Here is a 13640-nt window from a genome sequence, read left to right as displayed (position 1 = left end):
TGTGAACATGGTCTCGCAATTACCTTACGTGGCAAACAGCCTCTGCGGGGTTCTGTCAGGGAATACAGCAGTTCCGCAGTAGGAACGGTCACCACAAGTCTTGACAACGTTACATCGTCTCAAGCAAGGGCCTAGGTTACTATGTCAAAATCTCGTTATCTTAAACGACGCTACTGGCGTGAAACAGACCCTGGCACACGTTTTTTTTGGCCTGGAGACCCACAAGGGTATCTAGCCCGAATCGCCAGACTTCAGACATTCTCGCAGTCAGTAGAACAGCGTTGCCTCACAACAGCTACTTCATCTAGCTACAGTTGGATTAGCGCATTCTGAGTGGGTGCTGGGAAGGAAGCGTGTGTGGGTAAAGTGTCAAACCTTTCTTTAAGATAGTTCGGTAATCCAGCAAATCTTAGACTGCCTGTTAATTTAAGCCTGCCCCAGACAGATTCTTGATTTGCCTCCCCCCGGCCCAGGGTGCTTTAAATATACACACTCTTTCGGTAATAGCGAAATTCTTCCGCACCTTTTGGCTTCTAGTGAACCTGTATGTACACAACGTCCTATAAAATAGTGACACCTAGAGCCATTTAATAAGGAACAGCCTAGCATGGGTCTTCTAGCTGTGTTCAGAATCGGTAAACAGCCAGTGCTGGTTACTGATGCTTGATTTGGGCTTACGGCTAAATGGCTCTCCGTGTTCGGCCTGTGCCGGGGTTGTCAGCTCTGTATTTTAATTGCTCAGTGATAAGCCTAAAAAGCCAAGCCACCCCTCCCACCCCCAACTCAATAACAAAAGAGGATTTATCAGTCAAGCAATGGCCGAAAGACCGAAAGAGGGGAAGCCAAGTAACAGGCAGCGTAATACTGACATCAGAATCAGAACCTAGTTGCCCAAGTAGTTGCTAATTTCTGGCCTAATGTTGGTCAATCAATGAAGCCTTCAGTCGGGGGAAGCCACATTGAGCCTTTTTTTTATACCGTTCTCGACCGCGATTCTCGTTATGTTTGATATACAGCATGATATGTGGAATACTTGTCACGGCGCAAGTCATATGTGGTGACTCGAGACGATTCACGATCGAATCGACCCCGCGTCGCCTTAGGGTAATAACCCTTACGGTGCTGTGGGGGCTCGGTACGCGGGAACCCCACGTATATATTGTGGAAACTAGTGGAGTCTACCCGGACTCCAAGATTCAGTCTTTGAATTCAGACCCCATAGACTTGGACTCTCTGCCTAGCCAACAGGTTCTCTGACCTGCGATACAGACCCCCTAACAATACTTGTAATTGGGACTGGTAACAGAAGCATTGCGGTCAAGGCTGAACTGCTTACTAGTATGTGACATACAGCCCCTGTAAGTACATACAGCCCCTGTGAGTCTTATCAAAAGCGACTGGCAAATAAAGAATTATGACAAATTCGTACAGCGTTAGTTGATTCTCAATCACATATGCATGATCGGGCATATTGCGCGGCGGAGATGCCAGAACCGAACATAGCCTCATGTAGGGGCGGTAACGATAACGATCACAGACCGTGCCCCTATTCCATCCTGCTATTTGCACTACGCCTCTCATCCACGTGTAAATTAAAAAACATCGCTTCGTGATGTTGTATCAGATTTCAATATCTTTGCCGAACAATGTGCTTGACCATGCATATGTGACTGGATTTAACCGCTGCACAAAAGTGACCGGACATTGTCTTTGCATGACACTACCCTGGATTTTATTGTCTGTGTCAATATCCCATGCCTACCGAGCTACAGATACTGATTTTAGTCAATGATTCATATAGCGATATTATCCGATAATATAGAGTGGCCATTAACTAGACTTTTTTGGGTTGGTAACTTAAGAAATGACGGCAAAATCTGAGAATGCAAGCTATGGAGCATTTTGGGTTAATGTTCTCATTACTCTAACGTCTCAAAAGAAGCTCAATTTTTTATTACACCAGAAAGGCCTAGTATTTAGGAGAGAAACGAGGTAATAATACTGGTGATGTTACTCTGGTGTCACGGAGGATTATCAATGTGGAGGCATGGTGCTAAAATGAACTAACAATGATATTTCTTGCTTAAGGCTACTAGCCAATGCATGTGCAGGAGTGGTCGCATCCCGATAGCAGCGAAATTTAGAAGTAAAAACCCCCGCGGCAAAAGTGGCACAAAGAAGATTTGTTTTAAGGGGACGATTATCATAAGAGAAACTGTGCACTTGGGGAGACCACTATTGGATAAGAGTTTTACGGGGGCAAGGTCAGGATACTATAGAGATCTGTACGATCACTGCTAGCTTCTATTGCAAAAAGAAATGGTATGCCATTAGGTCTAATGCAAAATTCTCCGCGAGCTCTAAGGCTCGAGGATTTTTATGGAATCAGTAATGCCGATAGTTTGGGTCGATAAAAGACTTCGGTGGTAAGTATTGTCACTTAATATAGGTTCAAAGACTTGAGTCGATCACTGCACAAATTTGGGTTTCCATGTCCATTCTTTACCCATAGACGACAATCGGCCGATTGCACAAACTTAACGATCATCAGATGTTCGATTTGTTCAGGGGAGTGGTGATTGGGTGTTACACAGTTAGGCGTTCCAAACAATTATTCGGGTGAGTAGAGTGATAGCGGAATTCTCCGCAATGGCGTGAGTGCAGCTGGGCACAGCGGCGCTAACGGTTGGTGGTGTATTATTGCTGTACGATGGGGCTAAAAAGGTCAAATGCGGTTGGTCAGTGGGTAATCTCCACTGAAGTGCGAATGGCGACCCCACAGAGAAAAATACCATCGCGATGTTCAAAGAAATGAGTCGGTACTTTTGTAGACAAGGGAGAAGATGAACAGGAATTGGGGGCAATACTAGGGTATTCATGCGAATATATAAAGCGGGAGATGTGAGCCCAGGAATAGGGGGGTACAACGACTTAAAAATCTTCAATATATTTCAATTTTCAAATCTCAGAAACGAAGTCAGACCGCTTAGATTGGCATCATGCTGAAGATCGAGGAAGGCCAAGGTTCTCATTTACAGCCTCCAAGTAGCTTTGTTAACCTGGGAATTAGCGATGACGATGACCGGCTGCTCAACCATTCATTTCGCGAGGTCAACCAGTCGGTTCAAGAAACAAAGTACATCTCTATTCCGCGAAGTCACGTCGACGGACCAGTAGAGCAGTCGTTCGCGCAAGGCCGTCTCTGGTTCATCGATCGCTTGTATCCAGAATCAACGTGGTATCTGGTGCCCCTTGCCACGCGTCTACGCGGGCCACTCCATCTAGATGCGCTGAACGTGGCGTTACTGGCCCTCGAGGAACGCCACGAGCCGCTGCGGACCACCTTCATGCACCGAGATGGTGTGGACCTGCAGGTCATCCACGAGTTCGCGCCTAAGCAGGCAAGGGTCATCCCGATACCCGGCGGTAGCTGGGAGACCCTGACACAAACCCTCCATCAGGAACATACCACCCCCTTCAAGCTCGAGACCGAGCCCGGATGGAGGACCGCGATCTTCCGTCTTGCCGAGGACGATCACGTCCTCTCCATAGTCATGCACCACATTATCTCCGATGGATGGTCGCTAGACATTCTCCAGCGTGAGCTGTCGAAATTCTACTCGGCCGCTGTCCGTGGCCAAGATCCGCTGTCACAGGTGCATCCCCTGCCTATTCAATACAAGGACTTTGCGGTATGGCAGAAGCAAACGGAGCAGACAATTGAACACCAACGGCAGCTAGAGTACTGGAAGCGGCAGCTGGATGGGAGCCAGCCAGCTGAGTTCCTGAATGATAAGCCTCGACCTACCGCGCTGTCCGGCGTGGCCGAGGTGCATGAGGTCGCAATCGAAGGTGTGCTGTACCGCAGCCTCGAGCAATTCTGCAAGAAGACGCAGGCTACGCCATTTGCGGTGCTTCTCGCTGCCTTCAGGGCGACGCACTACCGCCTCACGGGCGCTGAAGATGCCACGATCGGTACGCCGGTCGCGAACCGGAATCGACAAGAACTAGAGAACATCATTGGATTCTTCGTCAACCTTCAATGCATCCGTGTCACGGTAGAGGAGGAAACATTCGAAACCTTGGTTCAAAGAGTCCTGTCTACTACTGCAGAAGCAGCCGCGCATCAAGATGTACCCTTCGAGAGGATTGTTGCGGAACTCCGGCCAGGCGCCCGGGATTTGTCGCGTAATCCATTGGTACAATCTGTGTTTGCCGTCCACTCTCAACAGAACATTGGTAAACTTGGACTTGCCGGGCTTGATACGGAGTCGGTAGGCGAGACACGAACGTCTAGATTTGATCTTGAGTTTCACTTTTTTCAACAAGATAGCCATATGCATGGTTATGTTATGTTTTCGAACGAGCTTTTCGACGCCTCGTCGATCCACTGCATGACTTCCGTCTTCTTCGAGATCCTCGAGCGCGGTCTCGCAGACCCGACCGTCTCTATTGCGACTGTGCCGTTAACACGCGGCCTTGCCGCTCTCGCTGACATGGGCCTCACCCAAGTGGCCCGTACAGACTATCCACGCGATTCTAGCGTGCCGGCTCTGTTCCGCCAACAGGCTGCCATCTCGGCCAACACGGTCGCAGTCAAGGACGCCTCCTCCCAGCTCACATACGCGGAACTGGACGCTCAATCCGATCGCCTGGCCGACTGGCTGGCTCGACAGGAACTCCGCCCAGAGACCATGGTCGGAGTGCTCGCTCCGCGATCGTGTGAGACCATCGTCGCCTTCCTTGGTATCCTCAAGGCCAACCTCGCCTACCTGCCGTTGGATGTCAACGTGCCGCCTGGGCGTATCGAAAGCATCTTATCCACCGTTGTCGGTCCCAAGCTCGTGCTACTAGGTGCCGGAGTGACGGCCCCAGTCTTAACGCTTACCGATGTCGAGTTTCTCCCTATTGCGAACACCCTCGACCACCCTGGCAGAGCCACCAGCACCAATAACATTGTGCGCCCCGAACCGTCCGCAACAAGCCTCGCGTACGTCATGTTTACCTCGGGGTCGACCGGCCGGCCCAAGGGAGTGATGGTAGAGCACCGCGGTATTGTACGGCTGGTCAAAAACACCAACGTGATGACACAAGCTCAAGCAGCCGTTCCCATAGCCCATATTGCCAATCTGGCCTTTGACGCAGCGACATGGGAGATCTATGCAGCCCTCCTCAACGGCGGCACGGTTATCTGCATTGATCATATGACAGTGCTGGACCCAGTCTGTCTGAGCCGGGTATTCCTGGGAGAAGGAATCACTGCCATGTACTGCGCCCCTTCCCTCCTGAGGCAATTGATTGATGAAATGCCCTCCGCACTTCGCGCATTGGATGTTTTGATTATCGGAGGCGAGATATTCAGGACCCAGGATGCCTTTAACGCACAACGATTGGTTAAAGGCAGTGTTCTGAACTGTTACGGCAATACAGAGAACACGGGCTATACTGCTATATATCGCATCTCAAGACGCGATGCGATTGTGGACAACGTCCCGATTGGTCGTACGATAAGTAACTCTGGGGTACTGGTCATGGACCCAAGGCAGCAGGTCGTGCCGTTAGGAGTGATGGGAGAAATTGTTCTCATAGGTGACGGAGTAGCCCGGGGTTATACCGATGCGAGTCTGGATCAGGGACGATTTCAACATATTGAGGTCAACGAAAGACGAGTGAAGGCATATCGCACTGGGGACCGCGGCCGATACCGACCGCGTGACGCTCAGCTTGAATTTTTCGGGCGCATGGACTATCAGGTCAAGATCCGTGGTCACCGCATCGAAATGGGCGAGGTGGAGCATACATTGGTAAACGATTGTCTGGTCAAAGATGCTGTTGTTCTAGCCCACGCAGTACGGGGTACAGAATCAGAATTAATCAGCTTCGTCACCATCGACTGGGAAGTGGCATCCTTGCAGCCAGAACAGGAGGAGAATGTTTGCGGGAAAAATGATGAGGGAGAGCAAATCCGGGCATGGACGAGCCTCTTCGATAACCGCACTTATGCGAAAATTGATACCATCACAACCAACCGTCTTGGTAGAGACTTCATGGGTTGGAAGTCGATGTACGATGGAGAGCCGATCGACCGGGCCCAGATGAATGAGTGGCTAGACGAGACCATTGCAGCCATTCAGGCGACCGGGCCACTGGAAAACGTCCTCGAAATCGGAACAGGCACTGGCATGATCCTGTTCAACCTCGCAGAACACCTTCAATGTTATGTTGGGCTTGACCCGTCTGCAGCGGCCGTCTCCTTCGTCGCCAACGTCGCTAGCGCCGATCCTAGCCTTGCAGAAAAAGTCGACATTAGAGTTGGTACGGCTGCAGATATTGGGAAACTAGGCCCCCTGGTGTCTCCCAATCTCGTGATTGTCAATTCGGTGGCACAGTACTTCTCTAGCGCCCAATATCTCCTCAACACGGTGGAGAGTATTCTTCGGCTAAAGACCGTAGAGCGCATATTTTTCGGCGATATACGCTCCCTTGCCTTATATCGAGAATTCAAAGTCAGCAAGTCCCTACACACTCTAGGTGACAGAGCTACAAAGTCGGATATGCGGCGCAATATGGCGACGATTGAGGAGACCGAGGAAGAGCTGCTCATTGACCCGGGCTTTTTCACAAGCCTACTGAGCCGCTTCCCCGATCGAATTGAGCATGTCGAGATTCTACCGAAACGAATGAAAGCAACGAATGAGTTGAGCTGCTATCGCTTCGCTGCTGTGATATATTTAAGGCGCTATGATGGGCCACCCCGACTAGTCCGTGATATTAGCAGTGGAATGTGGACTGACTTCCAAGCTGAACACCTTAACCGCACGGGACTCCTACGCCTCTTACACGACTCCTCAGCATCGGACCTTGTAGCTGTGAGTAACATCCCTTACAGCAAGACTGTCCTTGAACGGCATTTAGCACAAGTGCTGGACGATGGCGTGAACGATGAAACAGCGGAGGACCAAGCAGACTGGCTGGCAGCAGTTCGCGCATCAGCGCGATGCTGCCCTGCGCTATCGGCCTATGATATATCGGAGCTAGCGGAGGCAGCAGGGTTTCGCGTCGAGCTCAGCTGGGCTCGTCAAAGTTCGCTACGGGGCGCCCTTGACGCCATTTTCCACCGTGTAGAAGGCCAGCGTCCATTATTCCAATTCCAGACGGACCACCAAGGCAGGCCCGCAGGCTCATTCACGAATCGACCACTACGGCGGCAAGAGACCCAAAAGATTGAATCCTACCTACGATGTGCTCTACAGGCCACGTTGCCGTCATACATGATCCCGTCGCGGATCACCGTTCTGGACAGCATGCCGCTAAATCCAAATGGGAAGGTCGACCGCCGCGCATTGCAACAGCTCGCACTCACCCTCTCGGAGAACAAGGGCCCGCGCAGCATTGTCCCGGCGCAGACGCCCGTAGAGCGAGCGCTATGTGAAGAGTTTGCCCATGTTCTAGGGATGGAGGTTGGCCTAACAGACAACTTCTTCGATCTCGGCGGTCACTCGCTTATGGCCACTCGCGTGGTATCGCGGATCAACCGACGGCTAGACGTTTCCCTCACCGTCAGAGATGTGTTCGCGTGCCCAATCGTGGCAGATTTGGCCGCAAAAGCGGGTCAATCACTTGGAGAAACAAAGTACATCTCTATTCCGCGAAGTCACGTCGACGGACCAGTAGAGCAGTCGTTCGCACAAGGCCGTCTCTGGTTCATCGATCGCTTGTATCCAGAATCAACGTGGTATCTGGTGCCCCTTGCCACGCGTCTACGCGGGCCACTCCATCTAGATGCGCTGAACGTGGCGTTACTGGCCCTCGAGGAACGCCACGAGCCGCTACGGACCACCTTCATGCACCGAGATGGTGTGGACCTGCAGGTCATCCACGAGTTCGCGCCTAAGCAGGCAAGGGTCATCCCGATACCCGGCGGTAGCTGGGAGACCCTGACACAAACCCTCCATCAGGAACATACCACCCCCTTCAAGCTCGAGACCGAGCCCGGATGGAGGACCGCGATCTTCCGTCTTGCCGAGGACGATCACGTCCTCTCCATAGTCATGCACCACATTATCTCCGATGGATGGTCGCTAGACATTCTCCAGCGTGAGCTGTCGAAATTCTACTCGGCCGCTGTCCGTGGCCAAGATCCGCTGTCACAGGTGCATCCCCTGCCTATTCAATACAAGGACTTTGCGGTATGGCAGAAGCAAACGGAGCAGACAATTGAACACCAACGGCAGCTAGAGTACTGGAAGCGGCAGCTGGATGGGAGCCAGCCAGCTGAGTTCCTGAATGATAAGCCTCGACCTACCGCGCTGTCCGGCGTGGCCGAGGTGCATGAGGTCGCAATCGAAGGTGTGCTGTACCGCAGCCTCGAGCAATTCTGCAAGAAGACGCAGGCTACGCCATTTGCGGTGCTTCTCGCTGCCTTCAGGGCGACGCACTACCGCCTCACGGGCGCTGAAGATGCCACAATCGGGACTTTAAGTAACGGTCGCAATCGACAAGAGCTAGAAGACATCATCGGCTTCTTTGTTAATTTACAATGCATCAGGACGACGGTTAAAGATGAATCCTTCCAAGCTCTTGTCCGACAAGTTTTGCTCACAACCGCAGAAGCGGCCGCACATCAAGACGTACCGTTCGATCGAATCGTCGCAGAATGTCGACCAGGGCCTCGCGATCTTTCTCGAAATCCTCTCGTCCAAAATATCATCTCCTTTAACGCCCAGGAAAATATCAACAACTTTCAGATTCGTGGGTTGGAGACACACTCTGTAGGAGAAACAAAGACGTCCAGGTTTGACCTCGAGTTCAATTTCTTCCAACAAAACGATTGCGTACGCGGTCAAGTCCTGTTCGCGACTGATCTTTTCGACGCCTCGTCGATCCACTGCATAACTTCCGTCTTCTTCGAGATCCTCGAGCGCGGTCTCGCAGACCCGACCGTCTCTATTGCGACTGTGCCGTTAACACGCGGCCTTGCCGCTCTCGCTGACATGGGCCTCACCCAAGTGGCCCGTACAGACTATCCACGCGATTCTAGCGTGCCGGCTCTGTTCCGCCAACAGGCTGCCATCTCGGCCAACACGGTCGCAGTCAAGGACGCCTCCTCCCAGCTCACATACGCGGAACTGGACGCTCAATCCGATCGCCTGGCCGACTGGCTGGCTCGACAGGAACTCCGCCCAGAGACCATGGTCGGAGTGCTCGCTCCGCGATCGTGTGAGACCATCGTCGCCTTCCTCGGTATCTCAAGGCCAACCTCGCCTACCTGCCGTTGGATGTCAACGTGCCGCCTGGGCGTATCGAAAGCATCTTATCCACCGTTGTCGGTCCCAAGCTCGTGCTACTAGGTGCCGGAGTGACGGCCCCAGTCTTAACGCTTACCGATGTCGAGTTTCTCCCTATTGCGAACACCCTCGACCACCCTGGCAGAGCCACCAGCACCAATAACATTGTGCGCCCCGAACCGTCCGCAACAAGCCTCGCGTACGTCATGTTTACCTCGGGGTCGACCGGCCGGCCCAAGGGAGTGATGGTAGAGCACCGCGGTATTGTACGGCTGGTCAAAAACACCAACGTGATGACACAAGCTCAAGCAGCCGTTCCCATAGCCCATATCACCAACATTGCGTTTGATAATGCGACGTGGGAAATATATATGGCGCTCCTCAACGGCGGCACGCTGGTCTGTATTGATCATAGAACTCTTTTGGATGTCCATGCCTTGGGTCGTGTCTTAAAGGAACAGGGAGTCAAGGCTGCTATGTTCACACCAGCTCTGCTGAAGCAATTCCTTAGGCACATTCCCAATCTCCTTACTGGAATCACTACCCTTGTTTCGGCGGGCGACCGTTTGGACCATCGTGATGCCACCGAGGCAAGGATGTTTATTCAAGGGAAGTTCATCAATGCATATGGGCCTACCGAAAACACAACCTCAAGCACATTCTACGTTATCCCGCGTCATGGAAACAATGTCAACGGAGTTCCTATTGGTCGTGCAATCAGCAATTCTGGTGCATTTGTCATGGATCCGCAGCATCGACTTGTCCCGCTTGGCGTGATGGGCGAACTTGTCGTAACCGGTGATGGATTGGCTCGAGGATACACCGATCCGGCACTAGATACTGACAGATTCGTTCATCTTGAAATCAACGGACAGCTCATACGAGTTTATCGAACTGGAGACCGTGTGCGTTATCGGCCTACTGACGGCGAGCTCGAGTTCTTCGGGCGTATGGACCACCAGGTCAAGATACGCGGGCACCGTGTCGAGCTGGCAGAAGTGGAGGACTCTTTACTACGAGAGGATTTGGTCAGCGATGCCGCCGCCATGGCCCGAGAGCTGGAAGGTGATGTTGAACTGGTCGCATTTGTTACTGTCCACCGCTACAATACCTCAGTATACTCTGCCGATACACGTCGGATTACTGCAGAGCAATATTTGACGATACCGCAGGTTGGTTTCGGACTATACCAAGACCTGGAAACGCTACTTCGTAACGCCCTACGTGCTGTGCTACCAGCGTACATGATTCCGTCACGGATTAGGGTCTTGGATGAGATGCCTCTCAATGCGAACGGAAAGGTTGACCGGCGAGCGCTTGCGGCATTAATGACGAACACAGCCACAGTCCAAGATTCTCGCCGGGTAGTTCCTCCCCGAACCGACAAGGAGCGGGCCATCTGTGAAGAATTCGCCGGGGTTTTAGGCTTCGAGATTGGCATCACAGATAACTTCTTCGATGTCGGCGGCCACTCTCTCATGGCCACACGCCTACTCTCTAGAATCAACACACGCTTGCATTGCAATCTAATTCTCCGCGACCTCTATCGGCACTCCAGTCCAGAAGAATTGTGCCAGGAGATCAATCTCCGAGCTACTAATGGCTTTGATCCTGGAATGTCACATTCGTACCTAGAGCTGCACGCCCGGGACAACAACCGTACGACTTTGATTCTGATACACGGCTTCTGGGGATTAGGAAGTGTCTTCGCAGGACTGGTTCCCATGTTGCATGACGCCCTCAATGTCTTGATTGTACACGATCCTTTCTTTGGGCGGCCACAAGGGCCGCAGACAGTATATGACTGGGCAGTCTTTTATCTCACAGCTCTCAAGGAACACGTGCCGTCAGATCACTGCGTGATTCTCGGTGGATACTCTTCCGGAGCTTTGATCGCCTTAAAGATGGCTTCAATGTGGTGTGAATGGCACGCTGCGAATCTAAAATCCGTCGTTTTGCTAGATCCTGGGATCTACGAAGTCACAGATATTAGCAAGCTGGATCCCACTGCCATTGATGACGAGCTCCAACATGGTCTTCAGCTTTTCGGGCATGACCAAAGGGTGTACGTTCAGCAACACTTCACAAAGCTTGGCCCGCTGATGCTGAGCCTGAGGGGACAGCCGAAATACCGCGGAAGGGGTCTCTATGTTTCAACAAATGACACACTGAAATCTGGGGTTTCTCAATGGTGGGCCAACAACTATCCGCTGTTGCAGGTACACCATGTTAGCACAACCCATCACACTCTGTTTGAGGGAAATGCATTAGGAGAACTCAGCAAGGCTATAAATCAGCAGTGTGTTCCAAACCTCCATCCGCTTGGAAGAAATTCTCCAGCTGTGGCGATTCACAGGGGAAGCAAGATCATCAATGTAGACATGTTGTCATCGGATGATTTGTCTGAACAAATTCGTCAATCACTCATTGGAATCAGCAATGGTATTGCTGCCGAGAAAGTTATCTTTACCACCAATCACGACCTGGACGCGGTCTCACTTCGAGCTCTCGCGGCTCAAGGATTAGCAAAGGCACTCACTGGTCCGTATCATTGGGCTGTCCAGTGTTACTGGTTGCAGAATGACGAACCCGTGCTTATTATGCTTTCCGCCCGGCGATACAACTCTTACAAATCGTCCTACAGTGGTCTTCTAGACGCAGTTTCGGATTTGCTGACCCATCCCAAACCTACTGCACAAACGTTGTATCGACTCGCATACGAACTCGATAATCGATCTCTCCATTTGATAGCCCCTCAGGAAGCTAACAAAGCCATGGCAAAGCTCTTATCCATTGCTCAGGGTGACAGTATGCTGTTAGCCTCCCTAGCAGCAGAGATCTTGACCCACCAAGGAACGCCGACTTTGCCCGCACAGGCCATCAGAAGCTCTCAACAAAAGGCCGGTGCTTTTATTGATCTCAACGGAACCACCAAGAACGCAGCAGCAACATTCGAGAAAAGAATCAACGTTGACGATTACAATTTCTTTGAGCTGGTTCACCCCGCCTATTTTCGCCAAACGGTAGCCTTAGCTACAATGGTCACCAAGTTTATTACGAAACCTTCTTCACGTGCCATGGATGTTGGACCGGGTCCCGGCAGCAACCTTCTTGCATTCTGTGAGCTAATGCCGCATACCGAAATTCTGGCAATTGAGCCCAGTGACGTTGCTTTTCAATATCTCAAAGACCATTTCAGAAACAATTCTAGAGTCAAATGCCTTCAAGAAGACTTCCTGAATCTACCGGTGGAACCCGAAGGAGTTGATTACATTATGTCGACGGGCGCATCTCATCATTTCAACACAGACGCATTCCTTCAGCGCAGCATAGAGTGGTTGCGACCTGGAGGATATTGGTGTATCGCCGACGAAATGATCTCTCCATTTACGACGCGGACAGAACGAATGCTTAATTTGCTTCGACACCATCTGGCATATATGACCCCGTTATGTTTCCCCTGGTCGGGAGCAGAAAGGGAAATGCTTACCCCGTCGGAACGGGACTTCGTCGACGATTACAACCACACCATTCCACATGCCAAATTTCATGCTGATATCGGTGGTGTTGATGATGCAGAAGCCCTGTGCAGAGAACTGCTTTCCCGAACGGAGCAGCGTGGATTCACAACTAAGGTATCGGATCCAAAACTCGCGTTTTGGCGACTTCAGTGGTTGGAATTACAAGCCCTCATAGCCGGCCTCGACTACGAAGTGGAACAGAAAACGTATCCTCAACATTTCAAGCAGATGGCGGAAGGGGCTGGCCTCGTCTGTGTTGCACACGAACGAGTTTATGGAACAACTGGACTCTCAGATGAGGATGCTGGAACACATGTGATGGTTTTCCAAAAAGCTTGATGTACGCCATTTCCATATTCAAACAGCCTAGGATGATTACCAAGACAAGCGGTCTCTGCATCCCGGTCATGTTGCATCTTATTTTTTTTTGGGCGTTTATTGGGAAATACGAACTACTTCAGCGAACCTTTATCAACATCTGCATTCTTTCGTTTTTACTCTAGCTTCGTCCATATCGTCAATTTCATGTACAGAATGTCGTTTAAATATATTAGCTTTCAATGTATGAAAGAACTTCCTTCAAGGGTTCAATGAGCTAGTAGACGTTACTTTGGACGTTGTTTGCACTATTTGACCATTTGAAATTCAACAATCCTATTCAAATATTTCATGGCACATTTGTATAACAAGTTCTGTCAGAAAAAAAAGACTCTTAACTCAGAATGAGAAACCCCTAAAAAACTAGCAATGTTTAATTTCAATCATAAACGCATCAGCTTAATCTTCCAAGGTTGGCATCAAACCCGCCCTGTCGCCTCTCGCGAGACAACGC

General features: G+C 51.1%; 1 protein-coding gene across 1 annotated transcript; it reads left to right on the top strand.

Annotated features, from left to right (window-relative positions):
• Window positions 1-2999: 2999 nt before the first annotated feature.
• On the top strand, window positions 3000-13147 carry POX_f07428 (Beauvericin nonribosomal cyclodepsipeptide synthetase BEA1; the record flags this gene model as incomplete). The annotated part of the gene is made up of 2 exons (XM_050116230.1): window positions 3000-9194; window positions 9254-13147. 2 exons carry the CDS (start codon window positions 3000-3002, stop codon window positions 13145-13147), a joined length of 10089 nt encoding a protein of 3362 aa, XP_049966369.1.
• Between the last annotated feature and the right edge of the window lie 493 nt (window positions 13148-13640).

The sequence above is a fragment of the Penicillium oxalicum genome, chromosome VI (genome assembly GCF_001723175.1).
Source record: "Penicillium oxalicum strain HP7-1 chromosome VI, whole genome shotgun sequence".
NCBI classification, from domain to species: Eukaryota; Fungi; Ascomycota; class Eurotiomycetes; order Eurotiales; family Aspergillaceae; genus Penicillium; species Penicillium oxalicum.
This window is presented reverse-complemented; position numbering and strand designations above follow the sequence as displayed.